General features: G+C 37.7%; 1 protein-coding gene across 1 annotated transcript; it reads right to left on the bottom strand.

Moving 5' to 3' along the window:
* Nucleotides 1–11,757: 11,757 nt before the first annotated feature.
* Nucleotides 11,758–13,062, bottom strand: LOC133308407 (stemmadenine O-acetyltransferase-like). Its single transcript, XM_061509021.1, has one exon. It carries the CDS (start codon nucleotides 13,060–13,062, stop codon nucleotides 11,758–11,760), a length of 1,305 nt encoding a protein of 434 aa, XP_061365005.1.
* Between the last annotated feature and the right edge of the window lie 12,491 nt (nucleotides 13,063–25,553).

The raw sequence follows: 25,553 nt of genomic DNA, 5'->3' as shown, positions 1-25,553 counted from the left end.
AATATTTACTAATATGTCCAGGTTTACCACAGCTGTAGCAAATAGTTGGCTTATTTGGTTTGGATGTATTTTGTGTTTTATTTTTTTCAGTATTTGGCTTAGGATTTTCATTTTTAAACCTTTTATTGTATTTTAGGTTTTGTAGTACAAGGCAGACCAAATTGTTCACAAAATGATCCTAGATCTTTACGATTTTGAGTTTTTTCTTTTGCAAGTTGACGTTGGATTTTATCATCTTGACAGATTTTTAAAGCTACCTTTTGGATATAAGCAACTAATTGTCCATAACTTAATTGCTCATAAGGGATATCTCCAGTTAGAGATTGATGACGGATTTTATCCCTAACTTTGTCTCCTAAAGATTTTGGAAGACCAGCTAAGAATTTTTCTTTCCAGAAAGGTTGTTGACTATCATCTCGAGTGTAAACCCTAGTTAGGAAGGTATCTTTATACCAGCGAAAGTCACCTAAGGTTCTACATTTAAGATTGGATAGGAGTTCAGCAGAACGATCTTTCCATAAGGATGGATCACCAATGAAATGTTGGATAATGGTGAAGATTAATTGATTAACAGCATATGGAATAGTTTTTCCATCAGAGACTATAGGAATGCCATCAGGATCAACTTTAATGGCATTAAGAACAGAATTTTTTTCATCTTCAGAAAGATAATTATCCCACCAACCTTTGAGTTGACCAGAGAAGCCAGAGACAATAATATTGACTATAATTGCTTCAGAACAATTATGAGAAGTTTGATAGGCAGTTGCAACCATAGTCATATGGTGCATTATATTGAGTATGTTATACTCTGATTGACCATCTATGTTCCATTCATAGACGTTGTTACCATTAAAACTTTTGAAACTTGTATTCTTTTCTTCAAGTAGAAGATCAGGAGCAGTTGCTTTTTGGTAATAAAGTTTGGAAGGGTTTCTCCAATTATTAATACCAGTTATAGGATTAATTTTAATTTCAGATTTGTTATCTGACTCAGGAGATTCATCATAATGATTCAGAGTATTGATAGTTTTTGACCGAGTGTTATGTTTATGAGACTGTTGAGTCTCTTGATCAGAATGTTGTGGGGTATCAGGAATGGTTAATGTACTTAACTTCTCATCAATTTTTTTAAGAAATTCATCCTGAGACTGAGATTGAGCAGGTTTTAACTTTGCAAACTCTTTTCTAAGTTGATCATTCATTTTGAAAGGTTTGAACAAAGGTTTTTCTAAGTTTTTAGAAGAAGATGCAGAGGATGAAGGTTCAATAGTTTTGATAAGTTTTTCACCCAAAACTTGAAGATATTTGTTGGTGTAATTAGATTGCTCAATAAGATTTTTAAAATCCATTGGAGAGACTTGTTCATTTTCATCTTTTAATTTAAAAGGTGAAGCAAGAACAGACCTACTTTTGTTATCACAAACTTTTGGGAGATAGAAAGAAGTTGTGGGAGGAAATTCAGACTTGATAATCTCTCCTTCTTTCAGGTGCCAATCAGTGATGACATTAGCAGATTGAGGAGTCTTGAATGGATAATCAATGTCCTGTTGGACAGAATAAGCTTGAAACCAATCAAAGAAAGGAATATTTAACTCTACCTTGTCAAGAAAGTTATAAAATTCTTCTTGAATTAGTTGTCTTTTAATTCCCTTATAATTTTGGAAGAACCATTCTTTTTGAGGAGACCGTTCCTCAGAATTAAAGTCTTTCCTAAGGGTTTCCTTATCTATAATGAACTTATATAACATCATAAGAATTATGCATAGAGGAATAGGTTGGAGATTGAATAGATTTTGGGGATTGGATGATACTTTGTTCATTTTCTTCTTCTTTTTGGGTATATGAAGGTTTAGGAATAGAAGAAGAAGTGTCCAAACCTTGGAGATAGAGATTGAACCTACTAGGTTCAGAGATTGTAGAGAAAGATCTCCTTGAAAGAGCAGATTGAAAATCTTCAGAACGAAAATCTTGAGTTTGAACAGACCTGGAAGAACTTGCAGAACTGAAAGAGTTTCTTCTATCGAAGATTATTTCAACAGCACCACTTGGGAACTACTTGATTTGTCTAAAGTTTGGAGTATCTCTAGGTTGAGCAGGTGTTGCCTTCTCAAGCCTCCATTTATCTGGTAGGACTATGTCAGTCCAACGGATGGTTTTGGGAACAGTGACATTTGCTCTAGACATTTCAGTAAGGAACAAAGTAGTTTCCCCAGTTTTCTTGGGTTTAAGAACCCTAGAGATGGAAGAATTCAATACTTTATATTGAATCCTAAAAAGCAAAGCTGCTGGAATAGATCCGGATTTCATGTCCAGACCACTTGTCTCAATGTTCAAAGTTAAGACATCCAAGATATTTTTATCTTGAAGACTAACCATACGATCAGGATAACAATTGAAAAAGATTGGTCCATTGCTTAGGCTTGTTTCAACAGTTCCAAGTATAGAATCTGTAAATTTGTTATGCCTTGTATCACGAAGGCATAGAAGAACAGAAGCATTTAGGCCTTCAATTCCAAGAGGATTAATAGCCACTTGGACACATCCGATGTGCAGATAGTTATAACTTTGTTTATGAGTTTGTATAGACGATTTTGAAAGTAGTTGAAATTCTTCAAATTCCTTATTTAAAGGGATATTTCTTTCAACTGTTCTGATGATATAGTCAGATTTCCGAAAGAAGTTTCCTTCGGGTTTGTATAGTTCATTAGTTGGAATTCTGGGAATTTCCCAGTTATCCAGATCTTGATTGATATATTCAAAGGAGATTTCTTCTTTAAAAATATTTTTTGTATGATTTTTAACTTGATCTTTATGGATGGAAGAAGAAGATGGCTGAGATGATTTGAAAGAGAGCTTAGAAGAGAAAGATTTAAACATGATAATAAAACAAATGTATTTCCCAGATATCTGAACCATCATTTGGATCCATAGTAATACAGAGATAGATGTAAATTAACTTTTATCAACTGAGCATTAGATTAAGATTTTAACGTAAATAAACAGCAGATTGTCAGAGATCTTCTTGATCCTTTGTTCAACATCGGCAAATTTGACTTACTGCCCTTCATATGGGACTTACTGCAACAGCTGAACAAGTTCTCAAGACTTTCATTTCTCATCCTACAATCATACATGCTTCTAACACATGTTAAAATGTTAACATAAAGCTCAGATAAATAACAGATAATTTAGATCTATCCATATATTCCTACTTCCCCATCAGGCTCTGATACCAGTGGGTTCCGGAAGTGTGAGGAGGGAAATGAAGTAAACTAGAGCAGAAATGGAAAGCAGGAAAGTAGACGGACTACTATATGAAATAAATGACTGAAATTAAAATGCAGAAATTAAAACATAAAATAAATTTAAGGTGAGAACCCAAGCTGTATACGGTAGGCCGAAGTCAAACTTGGGTGGAAGGATGGAGAAGAGAAGAGTTCATTACATAAGCAGATATGAAATATAACTTTTATTCAAAACATAAAGATTGAGATTACAGTTACAGATTGAAAGATTAAAGAGAAAACAGAGAAGAAGAGAAAACTCAGAAGTACCTCGCAGTCTCTCTCTCTAGACTATCTCTCTAGTTTAGAGAGATACCCACTGGTATATATATATATATATATATATATATATATATATATATATATATATATATATATTGGTACTGGACTTTTCTGAGTTTCAGGTATATTGTATTAAGAATTATGGGATTGTATCCCTAGATAGTCTAGTTTACTGCTGTTTATTGTCCATGAAATTATATTTGAGATGGTACATGATATCATACTCGGATAGTCGCTGGCCATTAACTATGGTTAAAAGGTTAATAAGTTTGAAATATGTGCAAATATGTAACTGTACAGTTAAGATAAAATAATGTAATTATGTGGACGGGGGTATGTAAGGAAAATAAAAAGGAAAAAAGTTAGTTCACATAGTTACCTAGGTTAATAGTGTCACTTTTATAAGCTTGTCTGATGGCAACGCCTTGACACATGCTGAAGATCCCCAAACCTTGAGGTAGCTCAAGTACCAGTCCATATCTCATATGGAATGGTCTGAACAGATTTAGAAGGTACCTTATTCAGAAAGTATGCTGCATTGCTCAAGACATACCCCTAAAACAATTTTGGTGGTTTTGTCTCACTCATCATGGACCTAACCATGTCGAACAAGGTTTGGTTCCTCCTTTCAGATGCACCATTATGGTGTGGCGTATAGGGCGCAGTAAGTTGTACAGAATCTCGTTCTCCCTTAGATAATCCTCAAACTCGTTGCTTAGATATTCACCACCACGATCTAATCGTAGTGTCTTAATCATCTTGTCACGTTGTTTCTCTACCTCACTCCTATACTCCTTGAACTTTTAAAAGGCCTCAAATTTATGTCTCATCAGGTATACATACTCAAATCTTAACTTATCATCAATAAAGGTAATAAAGTAGGAATATCCTCCTCTAGCCTTGACAGACAAGGGGCCACATACATCAGATGAATGAGTTCTAACAACTCACTACCCTTCTGACTCTCAAGCTTCTTGGGCTTGGTCCGAGTTATTTTCCCAGCTAGACAAGACTCACAAGGTCCATAGGATTCTAAATTCACGAAATCTAGGTATCCACTTGTATATAGCCTAGACAATCTTGTTTCATTTATATGCCCTAGTCTACAATGTCAAAGATAAGATTGATTATTTATCCTAGGTCATTTCATATTCATATTGAGGACTTCATCTCCCATTTTTAAAATATATAAGTATTTACCTAAGAAGCAGTAGCAAAAATAATATCATTCATAATGAATAGAAAATTCAGCACTCTTAATAGTAAATTAAAATCATCATATTCTACACAAGAAATAAAAATAATGTTTCTAGAAATGTTAGGAACATAAAGACAATTCTTCAAATGCAACACAAGGCCAGTAGGAAAAACAAGGTCGACATCTCTAATAGCCAATACTCAACTCTTGATTCCCAACTCGAAGATCCACCTCGTTCTTGTCCAGCTTCCTCGAATTCCTAAGCAATTGCAATATATTACAGATATGAGAACCACAACCGGTATCCAACACCCATAAAGTTGGGTTAGCATAATAAAAATTAACCCCAATCATGTAAATACCCGAGGTAAAAGCATCACCATGCTTATTGCTCACCACATCCTTGATGTAGTCGGGACAATTCCTTTTCCAATGGCCTTTTTTGCCACAATGGAAGCACTCATCATTGCTTTTTTTCATGCCTTTACCCTTGGCCTTAGCCTTCTTCTTATTGGATTTTTCTTTGGGCTTGAAGGACTTGGGCTTCACAAGCTCTTTCCCCTTACCCTTGCCCTTGGTCTTGGAAGACCAACCAATAAGAAGAGCTTGTGTCTTATCCTTCTTGATAGACACCTCAGTAGTTGTTAACATGCTTAACAACTCAGGCAGTGAAACAGTTATGGAATGCATGTTGTAGTTCATAATGAAACCACTGAAAAAGAAGGAAGCGATGATAGAACCAAGTATTACTTAATTCTGCATCCATTATGAAGCCTGGACTCTCTAGCTTCTCACTTAACGCTATCAACTTTAAGACATGGTTGCTAACACGACATGCCTTCAATCATCTTGCGCAGGAACAATTCCTTAGAGGTCTCATACCTTTCATGCCTACCCTTCTTATCATACAACTACTTGAGATGATAGATAATGAAGGGGGCATCCATATGTTCATGCTGCTTTTGCAGCTCGTGCAACATAGATGCCAGCATAATGTAGCAAGCCAACACATTGTTATCCATATGTTGTTTGTTGGCCTCGAAATCAATTTTTGCGAACCAATATCCCCCTCCCTTAGGCGCAACAAGTAAAGCAGCGTCAAGGATATAAGCAACATTTTCGCCGCGCAGAACAATTCTAATGTTCCGACACCAGCCCATGAAATTAGGAGCAGTCAACTTGTTCGTTTCGAGAATAGAACGCAGAGACAAATTACTAGACATATTAAGCTGAAAAAGATGTAAAGATAAATTAATTAATATTGTTATAAATAGACCATATTATTAAATACTTCAAATAAATGACCCCTCCCACTATTTTATCCAGGTCAATGACCTTACTATATTGGCCTAGGGTTATTCTTCTTAAGAATTTTCGTAGTAGGTTAAAAGAACGACTGTTGCCTTTAATCTCTGACTGAAATCGCAAGATCAAATCAAACGATGGGTTGATCACTATCAATAGTATCTCATACATTCTCTTAACATCAAGTTGAAAACTCCTTGTTACTTAGTAGTGCATCTCATGTAACCAACTTGACACAATTGCCCCAAGTACGTAAGCCCGACTGAGCTTGCAACTTATGCACCTAGTCAAGTGCAAACCACATCCTAAGTGTCTTTATACTTCAAGCACTCATCTTACTCCATGAAATAATGGGTCCCAAATGAGTTGTAGAGCACCTCCACGCAGAAGGGATTCAATTTGTGCCGATGATGAGAGGCAATCATGCACTTAACACTTCTTCCTTTTAAGGGTTCCTTTTATCTTTATTAGGGATTTACCAAATCTCATCAAATGCGCATATTGTACTATCATGCTAGTCGTTACCCTATGTCATACATCTACAACATACTATACTAGTCGCTTTTGGACATGTATAATAGAAACATATATACTCAATTTCTATGATATGCATACTAGTCGATTTTGACATACACACATACATCTATAGGCATAATAAATTATACTTTATCTTGGAACAATCATGGTACTCATGCTATCTTCTCCCAACATGCTCCTTCAGTCGTGACTCCTCCGTGGACTCCTTTATGCCTAAAATGCCACTAGTCTAATTTCTAATTACAAATTAATTCATGAAACCCCAAGTTACATTTTGGGGGAGTAAGGTGAGAAAAGGATTTACACAAGAGTCAAAGAAAGACAAGGCATACAAGCCTTATTTCCTAAAATTAAATTACAACCATTTGTAAAAACCAAAACTTTAATCTTGAGCACCCTGACCATCCCCTTCCTTTCTATGCACCTAAAAAGTTAGTAACCAAACAAGCGCAAAAATTACCTAAAACATGTTATGTGCATTCACATGGACATATTAACACTTAACATATCCAAAATCCAAGAATTGGCACATGCTTCCCAAGCATCCCAGGTGTGGCCAAATTCTATAGGAAATAAAATTACATGTTTCAATCAATTTCTTTCATAAAGAATGATGCAAAACATTACCATAACTTTTGTGCAGTCTTTTGAACGTATAATCAAATTATTAGTTCAAAAAATTCAATCTTAAATCAAAGATCTGTATGAATCAATTAAAGAACAATGCAAAGATCATTTTTAACCGAACAAAAATATCCTAACTTGTTTGCAGACCATGAACATGAAAAGAGGGAAAAACAAAAATTCTCATGCGAAAAAGACAACATTTGCCCACCCTCACACATGTTCGACCTAAGATACATACAATAGACATGTTAGGGGTTAAGGACAATACCTTAATTCAGATTAAAAACTCATAATCAAAAGCTTTCTTGATCACCACTCGAGACTTGAAAGTACAAGTCATCCAATGAAAGTCGACACCACCATGTTGTCTTATAGGAGAAGAACAATTCTTCAATACCCAAGTTCCTTCAAGAGAGGTTGCTAAAACTCAAGAGAAGTGACAAAGGAGACTGGCTGCTTTGGTGAGTTTTAAAGAGAGAGACCACCATACATATGCGTATTTTCGGCTAGGTTCGTTTTCAAATTAGATGAAAAATAAGAAAAGTCTCACAAAATTAAAGAACAAAAGGAAACTTAATGTGGCGGCTGATAAACCCCATTAATTAGGTCTAGTCAGCGTCTCATCATATCCCAATCATATTGAGTAGTTTTCTTAATTTTTTTCCAATCAATCCAATTGAAGGAAACTTAATGTGGCGGATGATCAATCCCATTATTTAGGTCTAGTCAGCGCCTCATCCTCATATCTCAATCATATTGGGTAGTTTCCTTATCCAATCAATCTAATTAATTGATTTCCTTAATTTTAGCCATTTTCCTTAATTTTCTCTATTGTCATTAAATCCATTTTCATGGCTATATTTAAATTCAAATTTTGAATTCAAAATTCAAAACGAGAATTCAAATTATATATTAATTTAATATTTAAATTAATTATGTTACGCCATGGATCAAGTCCTATTTGACCCATAATGTCACCTTCCTTCTCTTGGCCCAACATGTGGGCTTGACCAACTCAGGCCCATTAACCCTTATTGGGTCCAAACCACATATGCTAGAATTCAAGACAACTTAAAGTGTTTGTGTATGACCTACAAGGCCCAACCTAGCCACTGATACAAATGGGCTTGGACCCACTAGGCCCAACCCATCTAATGAAAACACAGAGCACTAGAAATGATTTGTTGTCCCAAAGCTAGTTGAGTTCATCGAATGATCACCTGTTATACATATTTGGTTAATGAGTGTACCGTCCTGTCATCTCGATTTTCCGTCCCATTGTCCTAGGGCAAGGAAACATATCAACCCCTGTGGTCTAAGGCTAACTTTTGTCGAAATAGGAAATCTTTATTTACGGACTCTAAAGGGTGGGTCATCTCAGGACTCCTTGTTATGCATAGATTCTCGAGTCCCGTAAATATCATTTCGGTTTCACCAGTATACGAATAACCTAATCTCTTATAGAGATTGACAAATCTCTTCAGCTTTCCACACTAGCCTTGAGTCCTTAAGGCATGCCCAAAAGTATACCTATGAGTCTTCATGTTTCAGGCAGACAAGGTATATAATCAAAACAATCCTTACAGAGCATAATTCTATGTGACAACATCAGGTCTAAGGAAAGACACACTCAAATAATAAGAGACATTATCTAGTGATACTATCTGTGAGATTTCCCTGTAGTGTCTCTTGATGAGTCAGTTCAGTGCGAGCTATTTTCTAATAAATCCATCCATGAGTCAGCTAGGACATCTCCATGTCTATACCTCACGAGGTCTCTACCTTGCATCTCCATGCAAGTAGCCGAGTCGTGCTAGTCTTACCTGAGGTCACCAATGCCTATTCTCGATGTCTCTAGACTGAGAACATATTTTTGGCAATAGACGTATGGTGTCATTGAGTCCTCATGATCACGATCCTTATCACAAATCCTCAACGTGACACCCATTTCATTCCAAGGCCTTTATCTAATTACTCATATTCAATTTATATAAACATATAATATTTGAGACAGACAATATGAAACGAGACAAAGAATGCTTTTATTCATTTATTCATAACAATAAAGAAGTACATGAGCCCATCTGACTCTCAGATTGTCTCTAGGTTAATATACTAACATATTCACTAGGGACCAAGGAAGTAGGACAAGGGTTAAGGAACCCTCATGGCTATCTAAGCATGAGTGCAACTCATGAAGGAGAGTGCATGAAGAGTTTGTGGTATCTCCCCCTTTTTGCTTTGGAGAACTCTTTTTTCCTTTCTACGCCACTTGTTCCTTTATATTATCTCTTTCTCATAACCTAAACACTAAGTATCCCACTTGTTAAAAGAAGATGTTTTTTGTTATGACGTGAAGAGATAGTGTGGATTACCATTATAGGGGTTTAGAGAGATTCAACCCTACAAGTGAGGAGTTTCTCGTTGCCATTGTGGAGATAGTGTTGATCACCGTCAAAGCGGCTTTGGAAATTCAATCATATAAAAAGGTTTCCTACGATTTGAAGCGCCAAAGGTATGGTTTTGATCCTTTCCCCAAATTCAATATATTTTGAATTCGATTCTTGTGTGATGTAAATGTATGTTTTCGTAGCAATTTTTTGTTTTATTTACATCACCTAAGACGCCTTTAATCGTTAAAGGCTATGCCTTTTGTAAGCATGAACTTTCATATAGAAATAAAGGTCCACATTCACTTAGGTTGCAGAAATATTTTATCATTAATAGATTATAAGTGAAAATTCGAGATTTACATTTCTGACTTACGATTTTGGCAAAATATTTTTATCATGTTTCGATAATAACAAGAATTTATAGATTCTCACAAATTGCGTCAACAAACAGATTTTGTGTACCTTTTATGTGTGGTTGTGCTTTAGCATCCTTGGAGGAGTCCTGCGGGTTGCAGCAGTGCAATCCTCCATGTACTCCGATGAAAAATAGGTTGTGAACTTGCAAAACACTTATACTCAAGTTAGTATCAACCATAACTGACGTGTGCAAGGTATAGAATATTTACTTGATTATGAGTTGTTCTTGAATGAGGGTGAAAACCTCTCTTTCTATGTGGCAGCTGCTAAGAGTCTTCTTAGGGATTTAGGATTTTTTTTCCTTTACTTGTTGGGCCCAATGCGTAATGGGCCGAAGTTGGATAATGTATCCAGAATAGTTCCCAAAAGTGGCATTTGTGATAAGATCTTATCTAAAACAATATCTATTTTGTTTGTTTAATAACGATGGTATTAATTATCATTCAAGAATCATCATGATAATGTTTAATGGGCCCAATACTTCGATAATCATCATGATACTGATATTAATAACGATGGTAATGATAATAATAATATTGATGATATTAATAATAATGATAATGAAAAAGATAATAATGTTAATGATAATTATAATAATGATAATGCTTTTAATAATAATGATAAAGATAATGATAATAATCATAATGACAATGACTATAATAATAATAATGATAATGATAATGAAAACGACAATAATGACAATGATAACAATAATGATAATGATAAGAAATTTTTCCTTTCATGGTCAAAAACACTAGCTTTTAAATATTTTCTGAGCGAAGTTGAAGAATTACTACGTTTTGATAATTTTTGTTTTTTTTTGAGTAAATACTTTTTTTGACCCTCAGTAAATTTCATGATATCCACTTTAGTCCATAAAAAATAAAAAGGATATTCGTGGTTCTAAGAAATTTAAAATGAACCTATTTAGTTGAAATCGTGGTCCCTCACAAATTCAAAAAAGACCCATATTAGTTCTTTAAAAAGACTAAAATTGATCCATTTTGAATTTCTTAGGGACCACGAATAGCCTTTTTATTTGTTAGGAACTAAAGCAGGTATCGTGAAATTTAGTAAGGATCGAAAAAGATATTTACTTTTTTTTTTTTTTTTGATAGCCACTACGTTTTGATAATTAAGTTTGTTGTGCATACTGCATAGAATAAAAACTTATAAAAAATGTTCGCTACATCTAACGGTGCTAAAGAACCATTTCAATTAAGAAATATAAGTTGATTAGTAATGGATCTTCAATGATTTTATATTATGTCTCTAACATATTTTGACCTTAATTGACACATAGATATCGCACAAATCTATTGTTTATTTTCTATTATGTGTTGACTTCATTTCACGTGGAACACTAAAGAGCAACGTTCGTGATCCTGTGGTTACACAAGCTTTGACCATGACAAAACAACTACTTTAAAAAAAAAAAACTGTAGTTTAAAGGAATTGGGTAAAAAAAAAACTTAAAACTAACTTGACCTGTTTATAAATTATAAATTACAGGTACTTTTTGAATAAAACAAAAAATTAGAAAGTAGAGGCAGCCTCAAATTTATTTAACATGAACAGCCACAATACAAATGACGAGAAAGCATAAAGCCTTATTACAATTATATGACGTTTTCAGCAACTAGGAATATAGGTAGCTAAATATGAAACACGACACAATAATTATTAAGCAATGAATCGCCATAAAATAAATCTAAAAATCGAATGATGCAAACTCAAGAAGTTGTGGATTGCGCTCAAACTCGACCATATCATGCTCAGTCAAAGTGATCCATGCCTCTATTCCATCCCCATTTTTTGTTGCCAGAAAAATGACCACATTTTGTATAGGCAAACCGATAGTACACACCCAAGTTGGCTTTCCCCATCCAAAATCAACATTATATAAATCAAATCTGGTCCAACTGCTAAAGCTATAACATGGAATACCTTTTTCTGTGACCATTTTCCTTGATTCCTCAAAAGCTTCAAGAACCATAGGCAACTCATCACCCTGAAGCATTTTTACATAATCTGCATCAACTTTTTTTACCGTTTTTCTAACTATCTCTGCCAAATCATCCAACCCTACCACTTCTTCCACTTCCACCAATGGAGACACAGCCAGTACCCAAAGATTTCCTAACATTTGCCTCAACAATGATGAGTCCATTCGACTGCAAATGTTCACCGCATGGGATACCATACATGCATGACGTGTCTTTTCCCCTGAGCTTGCTTTTGCTGCTTCAATAGCTGATTTCCATATGAGTGCTGTCACAGCTTCAACACGAGTGGGTTTGAGGCAACCAAGTTTGTCCCTTAGTTTCGATATGTTTTTCCCATTAAATATGAACCTCTTCGTTACAATGTTTTTGTGACCAGCCACCCCACGTGTTATGTCTATTTCTATGTTCATGGGTGGGAAAAGCAAGGCTGCTTCCATTTGAGGTGCCACTATGTTGCTATCTCCCCTTGCTTTTGCACTCCATGCATTGAGGAACGATGACATTGTTGAAGCATCAGCAATCTTGTGTGAGAAGCACACACCAAGTCCTATACCCCCGCAGCTGAATTCATTCAATTGAACTGCCATGTTCCGTATAGGTTTCTTGTGATCTACTTCAGGGTTGTAGAGATCAAATGGGAAAAGTTCATTGATCTCATGAGCTTGAGGATTTTTCAGAATATTTGAGAGTTCTTTGGGGACTTTAGACTCGATGTAGAGAACACCTTCATCATTGCACTCAACAGTTGAATTGTCTTTCAATATTCCACAAAATGGGTAATAAAGAGTGAGGACATTCGATAAAGAAGACTTTAACTTGTCAGATATCATTTTGATATCATTCCCGAGAACACTAACATCAGAGGCAGTGTAAAATAGGACAACAGGAACATAATTTGAGGAAGGAGCCAATTGATCAAGGAGGGAGATTTTGAAGTCTCTAAGATGATTAGGGGTTGGAGAGAATGGCTTAATGGTGTCCTTAGATACAATCTCAGCTTTTGTTGCCATTTTCTCCAAGTGGAATTCTGAAGCAAATTGGTGTTGCTAAACTTCTCTTTAGTGTTCTTGGTGATATCATGCGGTTTTATGCATAGAAAATATATATACTACAACTCATTAAAATAGAGTAACGTACGTCATTTGTACCTCACTTTGCTGACACCATTTTACATCATTTTCTTTTTACATTAAATACAAAATAATACATTTTTTTATACCCTATCTTTTGTACCTTTTTTTTTCATTATTGCAAATAAGTAGGTATAAACAAAGGATTTTATAAGAGTTATGTTGTAAGAAAAGTGATTGTGTAATATTATAGAGATTTATTTTGCGTGCCGTAGTTTTTTTTTTTTCTTAAAAAAGTGTGGGCCTCACAAAATATTATGTGTGTAGGAAACTTTGTTCTGTCATGTTAAATGATAAATGCAAACCCCTTAAAATAATATAATAAAGAAATGTTAACATCATAATATAACTGAATCAATAATTTGGAGACAAAAGGTTTGGCACCGACGTTTAAACACATGTAGACCAATAATAGAGAAATGTTAACATCAAAATAACTGAATCATTAATTTGGAGACAAAAGATTTGGCTTTTTCACAGTTAGATATTAAGACCAAAAAATAAAATTGGTAATTACCTAGCAATGCATGTGATGCTGCTATAATTTTGAAAAACAAAAAGGGTGACACTATTTATATATCTTTATTGTATAAAAAATAAATCTTTGTTCTTTATGATAGAACTTTTTTAATTATTGTGGGCTGTAATTAATTATAATTATTCTTGTTTAAATAAAATCAAGCTAAGTCATGATTCATATGAAAGTGTAATATAAAGCGTATTTGATTAACTGGTCATTTTGTTTGGGTTTTGAATATTTGTAACACATGTTTAGTAGGGATAACAATGTAGGCCTAACTCATAGGCTCGTGATGGGAAGGGGACTCCGATTAATAAATTTTTCTAGGCTCGATCTGCATTCACAATATGTTGTGAAAGAGTGGCTCCACAACTTGCTGCATTGATAGGATTTTGGTCCTTTATACTTTGCAGGAATCAGAGCAAGCACAACAACCTTTGAGATACCAAAATCTGTGTCTTCAACAAGTATGCGAAAACATGTAGTGTTCTAATTTCATATAATCATATTTTAGTGATTTCTTATGTTAGGTATCAAAACCTTGATTATATAATTTAGGATCAAATTATTAATTGTTGGACATGATTATATGAATTGGGATTAGTAGTTTTTGTCCTTTTTCATTATTGAATGTGAAATTTCACGATTATTTTTTTTCTTCATAAATCAAAACCTAATTTCTTATTCTTGAGCACAAAGGGGGAGCTTTGTTGGGTTTGTGACCCATGATGAATTAAGTCCAATATGTAAGGTTTCCCTAATCTCATGTTTAAAAGAGCTACTTTTAGCCACTCCAAAGCGAGAAGAGAAACGTGGGAATAGAGATTTCCAAATAAGAAAGCTTCAGAAGAAGAAATTCCACATTGTTAATGAAGAAGAGAGAAAGAGAGCATATAGAGTAAGATTCTTATCCCCTTACATAGGGATATCCTCCTTTGTGAGAGAACCCTATTTTGTAAGTGTTATGGGCCATATAAGGGGCCCATTGATTGACAAGCCCAGCAAAGGGCAGTCTAAGATTTAAATCAAGCATAACTATGGAAAGATATCCATCAAGGATACTAATCCTAATATGATGGCATGGCAGATGGGCTTGGGCCCTCATCAGAGGCACTAAAGGTCCATATTCTACTACCCACAGGTAAATCCTATAAATAAGAGATAAAACCTAAAGGTACGTTACACTCTCTCTTACTGTTATGCTGTCACTGTGCACACACATCTCTATTGGCAAAGCCGTTATTGTCTCATTGTGCACAGTGATCTGCTTGACTCAAGGGTATCTCCTCCACAAATACCTTGGAGAGGGAAATAGATCAAAGATTAACGTACTAGTCCATTGGGCTAGACATCTCTGTCTCCAAGACAGAACACTAGCACCGTCTGTGGGGAATCTGCAAATTTGATATTCCCACGAGTCTGTTTAGAGATGGCAGTCCGTACGAGGAGCAATAGCCAGCAGCTACAGCCTACAAATCAGCAGCTGGATCCTGTTCTGGAAGAGGTGAATCAACCTCATCACCAACCGAAAAATGACATGGACTATGATGTGGTCCATGTCAGTGAGGATGTATCAGACATAGTCTCTACGCCAGCCCCCCGCAACAGAGTTGCAGATCCAACTCCGAATAACCCTCATCTTCAAAACCCTGCGGACATTGCTGCCCGCGTTGCACAGGCTGTAGACCCTGATTCTTTCCTTGTACAAAACACGTATGTTGTAATTTTGCAGTGGAGGGAGGATATGGAAAATCGCAACAACCTCCAACGGTAAGCAAATTTCAGGAGGAGAACGAGAGGAAGATGCAAGATTTGGAGCAGCGATTGTTGGGGTTGAGAGGACCAGGGTCAGAAAAGACCCAAGTCCGAGATGCTAATAGCTGCAATGGGGATCTTAACCCGGATAATCAAATTCGGATTCTAGAGGCTGAAAGCAAGGGAGGTTAGGGAATGAACAACCAGAATGTAAACATGCCACCTCTGGTCCAGAATGCTTCAGCGGGAGCGAATATGCAGAGAAACAGGGATGAGACACATCTTAACCAAGATGCCCAACCTGTCAGAGGACGCATGGAACCCGGCGCTTACAGGAGGAAGTACAGTAGGGCTCAATACAATAACAACCCCTTTACTGGTGAAATACTAAATGCTCCATTCCCGGAGGACTTTGATTCGGCACACTTGCCGAAATATGATGGGAGTCAAGACCCACATGTCCATATAGATGCGTTCGACACAGATATGTATATCCGAGGAATTGATGAACTCGTATCCCAGATATTAGCCATAACTTTAACTGGGGCTGCGCATGCATGGTTCTCCACCCTGCCTGCTAACTCCATTAGGTCCTTCGAAGAAATCAGAGAAAAATTCCTGCTGAATTTTGCAACAAGAAAAAAACACTCAAAGTCCGAGTTTGCGCTTGGGAAGATATGACAGCAACCCGGAGAAACACTCCAGAGGTATTTGAACCGATTTAAAGATGCAGCCTTGCAAGTTCCAGGTTTGCAAGAGAATGCCCATGTCCACCTTATTGTAGCGAGGTTGAAGAGGTCATCTAGGTTGGCCAAATCAGTTTATAAAGACCATGTGAGAACTTTAGAGGAATTCAGGACCCGTTCGAAGAAGTACTTGGAACTCCAATGAATGGAGATAACAAATGCGCAAGCTGAAGAGGGTAAAAGAACGAGTCCGAGAAGGAGGAGCTCGACCCCAAGAGAAAAAGAGTGAACCGACAATAAAACGAAAGACTCTCGAGGGAGAATCCCAGATGATAGAGATCGGGTTGGAAGGTATGAAAAATACACACCATTGAATGCCCACGCTCTCAAATTTGGAGAGAAGTGGCAATGATGGAGATGAAAAAGGCAGATAGACCCCGACCCATATTTTATATAGGAGGCTTGGATAAATCAAAATATTGTGACTTCCATGATGGACCGGGCATACCACTGATCAGTGTTGGGATCTCAGGGATGCTGTGGAAAATTTTTTCAGAAAAGGAAAATTACGTCAATACATAATCAAGACTCAGGGGTCCAAAAGTAATAAGAGAAAGCTCGGAAATCAGAAGAGAAGAGAGAGTCAGTGCCTGAAAAGAAAAAAGAAAGAAGATAGAAACCAAAGAGATGATTCCAACAACGACGAATTCCCAGAAGCTGAGTTCGACTGCAATGTGATCAGTGGACCCTTGGAGGAGGGGGAGGCACAGTAAGTGCTAGACGATAGTATCTGAAAGAATTACTTTCAATCAGGGATCGCCCAAAATTTAAGGAGGATCCCAGTAAGCCAGATCCCCCTTTACTCTATTTCACAAGGGAGGATATGCAAGGGGACCTGCCAAGGCACGTTGATGGTCTGGTTATCACTGGTACCTTGGTCAATTACCGGATTAAAAAGATCTTTATAGATGCAGGCAGCAATGTCGACATCATCCTCTGGGACCTCAGGCCTTGTAAGACAACCCTGATAGCTTTTAACGGAGAAAACACACCTCCCAAAGGCTATATTCACCTCAGGTTAACCCCAGAACAAAAGAAGCATTCAAGTTAGAATATGTAAGGTTCATTGTGGCCGACTTTCCATCTCCATATAACGTTATACTTGGGAGACCAACCCTACATAAATGGGACATGATGGTATCCACAAAACATCAGAAGATAAAGATGGTAAGCAACAAGAATGAAGTCATTACCATTCATGAAGATTAAAAGGAATCAAGAGAGTGTTACTTCAAAATCGTCAGGAGACAAAGCCGATAAAAAGGTAACCCCCCCATCATTCAAGCAAACCAGTCAATGTGGTTGAATTGGATATGAGGGAAGAAGTGATCCCTAGACCAGAACCAGATGGGGAATTAGAAGACCTTGTGCTGGGGAAAAAACCAGGTCAATTTACTAGAATTGGTAAAACTATTAATCCAGTGTCAAAGAGAAATTGATTCTATTTCTTAAAAGCAACACGGATGTCTTCGCATGGAAGTCATCCGAGATTCCAGGCATTGATCCAACATTTTGCTGCCATAAGTTGGCAATCTATCCCGGGTCAACGCCAGTGGCGCAAAAGAAAAGGAAACTGGGACCAGAAAGGAAGTAGGTCTTACAAGAACATGTTAAGGAGTTACTAGATGTCGGGTTTATACGTGACGTACAATATACGACTTGGCTTGCCAAAGTCGTTACGGTGAAAAAACCTAACAAAAAATGGAGGGTTTGCACAGATTGTACAGACCTAAATAAAGTATGCCCAAAGGACTCCTACCCTATGCCCAACATTGACCAGCTAGTAGACAACCCAGCTGCATTCCAGTTGTTATCCTTCATGGATGCTTATTTTTGTTATAACAAAATCCCAATGTACCCGGAAGATCAAGAAAAAATTGCCTTTATTGCTGAAAGAGCGAACTACTCTACAATGTGATGCCATTTGGGCTCAAAAACTCTGGGGCTACATACCAGAGAATGATGAATAAAGTGTTCGAGGATCAACTCGGCAAAAACATTGAAGTATACATAGATGACATGATTGTTTTTTTTTTTGCATTACATAGGAATTGAACACACACCCTTACACTACATACACCTAACTCATACACCCCCACCAATAGGCTAATCCACATGATTGTTAAGTCGTTTGATATGACAAATTATGTCTGAGATCTGGAGCAGACATTTCAGAAGTTCAAGGAATACCGTATTCGTCTGAACCCGATAAAATGTGCATTCAGAGTCCCGACAGGAAAATTCTTGGGTTTATGTTAACCCATAGAGAAATTGAAGCAAATCTCGACAAATGCAGAGCAGTACTTGATATGAAAGCTCATCAGAGCAAGAAAGAGGTTCAACAACTGACTAGTAGACTGGCTGCTTTAACTACCCAAGTCGGCTGAGAATGCCCTCCCATTCTTCAAATTATTGAGAAAAGAAGTTGTGCAAAGCTAGAACCCGGAATGTCAATCCGCGTTCGATAAAATTAAGAAGTGTTTTGCTTCCCCACCAGTATTGTCTAAACCAGAACTAGCGGATATCCTGATCCTATATTTGGCTATTGGAGAAGAAGTCATAAGTGTTGTTCTGGTCAAAGAAACATGTAAAGGCCAGGAGCCAATTTACTTTGTTAGTAGGGCCTTGCAAGGTCTCAAATTGAGATATCAGAAGCTGAAAAAAATGGATTTTTCCTTGCTCGTTACAGCAAGGAGATTGCGACCATATTTTCAGGGACATCGGATAGTGGTCAGAACTAATCAACCCATACAACATGTCTTACACAAGCCGGATCTGGCTGGGAGAATGACCAACTGGGCAATAGAGATCTCTGAGTACGACATAATATATGAAAGTCGGCAAGCCATTAAGTCACAAGCTTTGGCCGACTTAATACTGGAGCTCACCCCAGTTAACACAGGAATTCAAGAAGCAGAAGATGTTTGGAAGGTCCACGTAGATGGATCCTCCAACAAAAAAGAAAGTGGAGCCGGAATCATACTTGAAAGTCCAGAATGGGTGTCAATAGAGAACTCCTTGAACCTTGGCTTCCCAACTTCAAACAACCAGGCAGAATACGAAGCCTAAATAGCCGGATTGATACAGGCTACAGAGCATGGGGCAAAGAAGGTTCAAATCTTCAGTGATTCCCAACTGGTAACTTCTCAAATTGAAGGGAAGTATTAGGCTAAAGGACCTCTGCTAATGAAATATCTTAATAAGGTCAAAGAAGTTATGGACGGGTTCGAGCAGGTAATAGTCACTCATATCCCTCGATGGGAAAATAACAGAGCTGACATCTTGTCCAAATTGGCAAGTACCAAGAACCCGGGAAACCACAGGACCGTGGTCCAACAAAGTATAGTTGAACCAAGTTGCGTCATGATTATCACTTCAGCGGATGATTGGAGACAGCCAATAGTGGCATATCTCAAAAGAGGGACATTTCCAGAAGACCCACTGGAGTCAAGGAAGCTGATCCGAGATGCATCGCAATATGTAGTCGTTGAGGATCAATTATATAGAAAGGGGTTTCATATCCCCATACTAAAATGCTTGAACTCGGAAGGAGCAGAATATGTTCTAGCCGAGATACATGAAGGAATCAATGACCAACACATGGGGGCTAAGGCGTTGGCTAGAAAAGGCCCTTCGAGCTGGGAATTATTGGCCAACGATGGAAGCTGACTCCAAGGAACATGTTAGAAAATGCGACAGCTGCCAAAAACATGCTAAGTTAATTCTTTCACCCCCAGAAGAGTTAAAGTATATCTCGGCTCCATGGCCTTTTTTTCAAATGGGGGATGGACCTGCTGGGACCTTTCAAGGCGACTGAGGAACAACTGGAGTGGCTAATTGTGGCCTTCAATTATTTCACCAAATGGATAGAAGCAGAACCCGTCACCACAATAACCTCGGCTCGTGTGCAAAGATTTTTTGAAAGGAATATAGTTTCCAGATTTGGAATACCAGCGGAGGTGGTAACGAATAATGGAACCCAATTTACTGATAAAAAGTTCCAAGAGTTGATGAACGAGTTAAAAGTCAAACACCATTTTGCATCTGTGGAGAATCCTTAATCAAATGGGCAAGCCAAAGCTGCGAACAAGGTAATTATTGATGGGCTCAGGAAACAAATGGAAGATGCCAACAATGGTTGGGTTCATCAATTATACTTTGTTCTTTGGGGATACAGAACAAGTACCCAAACAGCAACAGGGGAAACCCCATTTAGGCTAACCTATGGATGTGAAGCTATGATCCTAGTAGAAATAGGGGAACCCTCTTGGAGAAGGATGAACGCTATCAAACAAAAGGAAGAAGAGAATAGCAAGCTACTGGCAGCCGAGTTAGATCTCGTTGATGAAGCCATAGTCACGGCACACTGCCAGGATATGACAACCAAGCGACTGATAGCAGCAAGATACAACAGAAAGGTGAGACCAAGGGCATTTGAGAAAAATGACCTGATACTCAGAAGGACAGATATTGGAAACAAGAATGCTAAAGATTGAAAACTAGCTTGGAAAGGAAGCATATGTCTTGGAAACTACGGAAGGCAAAGTAATCAAGAGAACTTGGAACGCGGATAAACTGAAAATGTATTATAGTTAAATCCGGGATCCACAGTTTGAATATTTGAAGTATTTTTCAATTTCTATGAGAATTATTTTCCTTTTTTAGGGATTGGCTAAAGCCGGATATAACGGAAAATTCATGTAATCGACAAATTTGATACCAATAAATGAGGAGTTTTTCTTTTTAAAACTTATCCTTATTCAGTTGTGATGCATCAATACAAATTTTGAGGTGCAAATGCAATTTTTCATGCTGACTCTGATCAAGTCGAAATGCTGCTCGCTTGGATTACAAAACCCAATAGGACATGTGACAATACTGCCTTTACCTTGGAAGGAATCGGGTTGCGATGAAAGGCGACAACGATCACCTTCATCAATGCTGATTTAACGAAACGTTAAGTCAAAATAAACATGCATCATGGAGAATGACAAAAAATAGAATCCGTATGAGATGCTCTGACCTCGACCAGGTCAATAAATTAGAACTCGTGAAATATATATCCGATTTATAAGAATAAACTTATACCCGAGTTGCAAAATAATCCATCTCGGATGGAGAAAACTCGGACAGGGTTTGAAATACTTAGAAAATTTGCTAAGTTATAAACCAAGATATGCAAAATTCGCTTATCAAAAGCAAGAAAATGCTAAAGTACTTAGAAGTATTGCCAAATACTAATGCTTCAGACAACTCCGCAAGATGATAAACCTCAAATACTTAGAGAAATGCGTCTAAGTTATCAAAGGGGCATGAAATGCAAAGAGCAAGGATGAAAACAAATTATCCAAAGGCATCAAATAAATGAAGAATTGTCAAAGATTAAGAAAAGAAACCGGGATATTAACCCGGCAATATTCATGACAAAATAAAAAGGGGCTTAAAAGTCTCAGAAAAAGAAAAGTTACAAATTCAACCGGCATCCCTGCCTTTCATTCAGCAGGAGTTTCCTGTTCCATTTGAATGTCACCACCCTTGGCAGCAGCCTGATTGGTGACCTCCTCGCCTCTTTCAACTCGGTCATCCTCAATTTGAGTCACCGAATCACCAGCAGGGGATTCCGGAGGAGGAAGAACGATCTGACCATTGCTGACGTAGGCCTTGGGATGCAAACCGGTAGTATTAAGTTGCAAATCCGAGTTCAGAACCTTAAATTGGTTCAAGGTATTGTTGAAGGAACCCACCACTGAATTTTCGAGTTCACCCTATTAAAACTGGGCATCAGCTTCGGCTTCCTTCAACTTTGACAACACACCATCATGAATAATTTTAAAATCCTTCAGTGATTGACAATTAGAAGCATGTAAGTAATGAAGATTATCATGCTCCTTCTGAAGGGTGGCCAAGTCCCTTTTCACCTTGGCCAGAGCCAAAACTACCTGGTCATTATCCTTCTTAATGAAAGAAAGAGCCTTGAAGGTCGTACGTGTAACACCCCGTATATATCCGGTTTGTTATCATATCATCGTATTAAGCCACGCTTAATTTAAAAATGCGGAATATCTTTTTCTTTTCAATTATGACGTCATTATCATTAACCAAGTTGAATTACTTAATTGATTTCATAAAACATCGCCTGTATGTAAATTGCAAAAGACAGCTAACTGAAATACTTCATAACATAGATGTGAGTATCTAAGTCACGGATCTACAACATGTAGTCCGGACAATATCCTGATACATTATTAATTACAACTAGAAATAACTAAGCATAAAGTCAAGTCAAAGTGGCATGGACAATCCTCATGCTCACCAAATAAGGCACAAGCCCCACAACAGTCTCAACAATAACATCATGAAACTAAAAGCATACAAGGCAATAGTCAATATCCAGCATCCAACATAAGCAGCATAACAACATATAATCAGCTAAGCTCCGGCCTCCTGCCGCCAGAGGTCTCAACCCCCGCATTACCTGAACCTGAAATATGTGCCCCAAACATGGGGTGAGATCTCTAAAAAGAAATCTCAGTAAGACAAGGGGTCCTCAAGGATCTTCCACCCCAAGCTCACTTACACGAGCAATATAAGTTCAAAAGCATTTAAGAGTATAAGTTCCAAAACTATGCAGTGCAACAGAAATTCATGCCATGTGTGTTATCACTATTCTACTAGCGAGAGAAATGTAGGACGAACGTCTACAACCCCACAATAAGTACAAGGAACACCGCTTGCACCTCACCCACAGCCTCACCCTCTTGTATCTACCACATACTCAGGCTTACTGTATAGGTGAAACACCACATGCATATCATAAAGGCACTCACATATAACAGCTCAACAGCATTTCAACAAATCAATATATCATGAAAACAACATCATGCATATAACCATACCCCCATGGGACATGTGGAACCAACAATGGCTAAACCGAGGACACGAAAGCTTACCTTGTAAGCTAACAATCCAAGCCAAGAGTCCAACCAATCTCAAAGCCCAAACACAGCAGAATCACAATCTGTTTTGGACCAACAATATATCAATATTCACGCTTAACAATCCTAAGACACAAAGACAACGCCTTTCTTTTACGTTTTACGTCTTTAGGCTTCTCACAAAGCCACAAGCCCTTAATCACTTAGATTCTGACTTACATAATCATTACAGAAGTCCACAGTAGCAAATCATGGGTCCACAAACCCAAAATAGCATTCTGTATGAACAGTACCTTCACTGTTCATGAAAACCCAGAATATCCAGATATTTGTCGGGGGCATATCCGGATATCTCTCTGACAATATCCGGATATTCAGAACCCCATATCCGGATATCAATATCCGGATATCCATATCCGGATATCAATATCTGGGTATTTACAACCAAATATCCGGATATTTAGCGGCAGAACTCAGATTTTGCATTTTGCGAAATACCACTCCAAAGGTTCAACTTTTACCAATTCAAAACGTTCAAGACTCCATTTTTAGGCACATATAGGTTCATACCCTGATTAGTTACTTGTTTAACCCAATAAACATGACAAGGCACCACCTTTAAGCATAAAACTCAAGATAAAGGTTCAAGAACATACCCAAGGCTTCACAACTCAGAAAAGAAGGCTCTCGGAGCTCACAATATAGTTCCTCAGTTCTGACTTCCTTCAACCACAAAAATGGTGATCAAAGGTGGTCTCTTTCACACTCAAAGTCACTCTATGGAGCTCAAAATGCTAGAACAAAGCTACCATAACACCCAACCAAGGTGACAGCCCTCCAACTCTCACAAACAGCAACCCACACAGCAACCAAGGGTCACACTCCCCCTCAAGCCTCTCCTACACTCAATCAAGGTGTTTAGATGAAGAGAACTAGTAGAAAGTTGATCACTTTGAGGAGTTTTTGGGAGAAAATGGTGGTAGAAGGCTTGGAGAGCACCAACACAGGCTTTGGAGGCGCAATGCTACGTAGAAAACTGATAGGATCAGTCTAGGTTAATGTGCCATGCCTATTTATAGGCGGATTAAACTTAAACGCACAGTATAAGCATTAATTTCTACGCTTAGCATTTTAATCCCAAACTTAGGATTCTGAACCTACTCATTTTTCTAAGATTTATCATATTTTTATTTTATTTTTCGTAGCACCTTTCCGGTACGCGCTGAACCTACTCATTTTTCTAAGATTTATCATATTTTTATTTTATTTTTCGTAGCACCTTTCCGGTACGCGCTTTTCCATAGCCAGTATCAGTTCTGGCACCAATTCTCATTATTTTAACTTGAAACTTGTTTTACAAGTCCTATATATTATTCTAGTGACATTTACACACTTTTCATAATTTTTCGGGATACTTCATCGGTACGCATTTATAGCGAGTAGCAGAATCGGTATCTGCACTTTTCGTCCGAAAAGTAATTTTCATCATTTTTAATCAATTACTATAATTATCTAAGCCTCATAATAATTATTAGGGTCAATTTTGGAATTATTTTCTAATATCTCATAATTAATTAATTAACTTTCTTAATTAACGGTGCGAGTTCTTACATTCACCCATCTTTTTAAGGATTTTGTCCTCAAAATCAGAAACATACCTGTCTCGGAAGTCGGGATACTGCCGGAGAAGCTCGTCCTCTCGCTCCTAAGTGCACTCCTCAGGAGTTCTTCCGGTCCACTGCACTTTGACCATCAGAATGATCTTGCTCCTCAGCTGCTTCTCGCCACGATCGAGAACCTTGAGTGGTCCGATGAGAGTCTTTAGGTTCTCCCGAACCTCTACATCATTCGGTTGCAACACGTGCAAAGGATCCGCTACATACTTGCGAAGCTGAGGCACGTGAAACACGTCGTGGATGTTGGCCAAGTTCAGAGGCAATGCAAGCCGGTAGGCAACAGGTCCTACTCTACCAAGGATCTGGTAGGGCCCAATAAATCGCGGGCTCAACTTCCTTACTCCAAGTGCCCGACCAACACCAGTGACAAGTGAAAGTCTCACAAACATGTGCTCACCCTCACTGAACTCTAGTGGACGATGCCGCACATCGTAGTAACTCTTCTGATGATTCTGCGCCTGCTTCAGCTTTTTCCTGATCAACTGGATCTGCAGGGTAGTATCTTGGACAAAGTCCAACCCAAACAGCTCCTTGTCTCCAACCTCAGACCAACAGGTAAGAGTCTGACACCTCCTACCATACAACGCCTCGTAGGGTGCCATGCCCAAGCTAGTATGGAAACTGTTGTTGTACGAAAATTCAACCAATGGCAGGTACCTATCCCATGCTGAACCCTGCTCCAAAGTGCAAGCCTTCAACATGTCCTCTAATGTCTGGAACGTCCGCTCAGTCTGTCCGT

Source organism: Gastrolobium bilobum, unplaced genomic scaffold (assembly GCF_033153095.1).
Source record: "Gastrolobium bilobum isolate Gb01-03AN ecotype WA unplaced genomic scaffold, APGP_CSIRO_Gbil_v1 utg68232, whole genome shotgun sequence".
In the NCBI taxonomy this organism is placed as follows: Eukaryota; Viridiplantae; Streptophyta; class Magnoliopsida; order Fabales; family Fabaceae; genus Gastrolobium; species Gastrolobium bilobum.
The sequence above is the reverse complement of the archived record's forward strand: the minus strand, read 5'-3'. Positions and strand labels throughout refer to the sequence as shown.

Excerpts from the sequence above, each read along its gene's own strand:
- LOC133308407 (XM_061509021.1), bottom strand. The coding sequence starts at position 13,062 with ATGGCAACAAAAGCTGAGATTGTATCTAAGGACACCATTAAGCCATTC.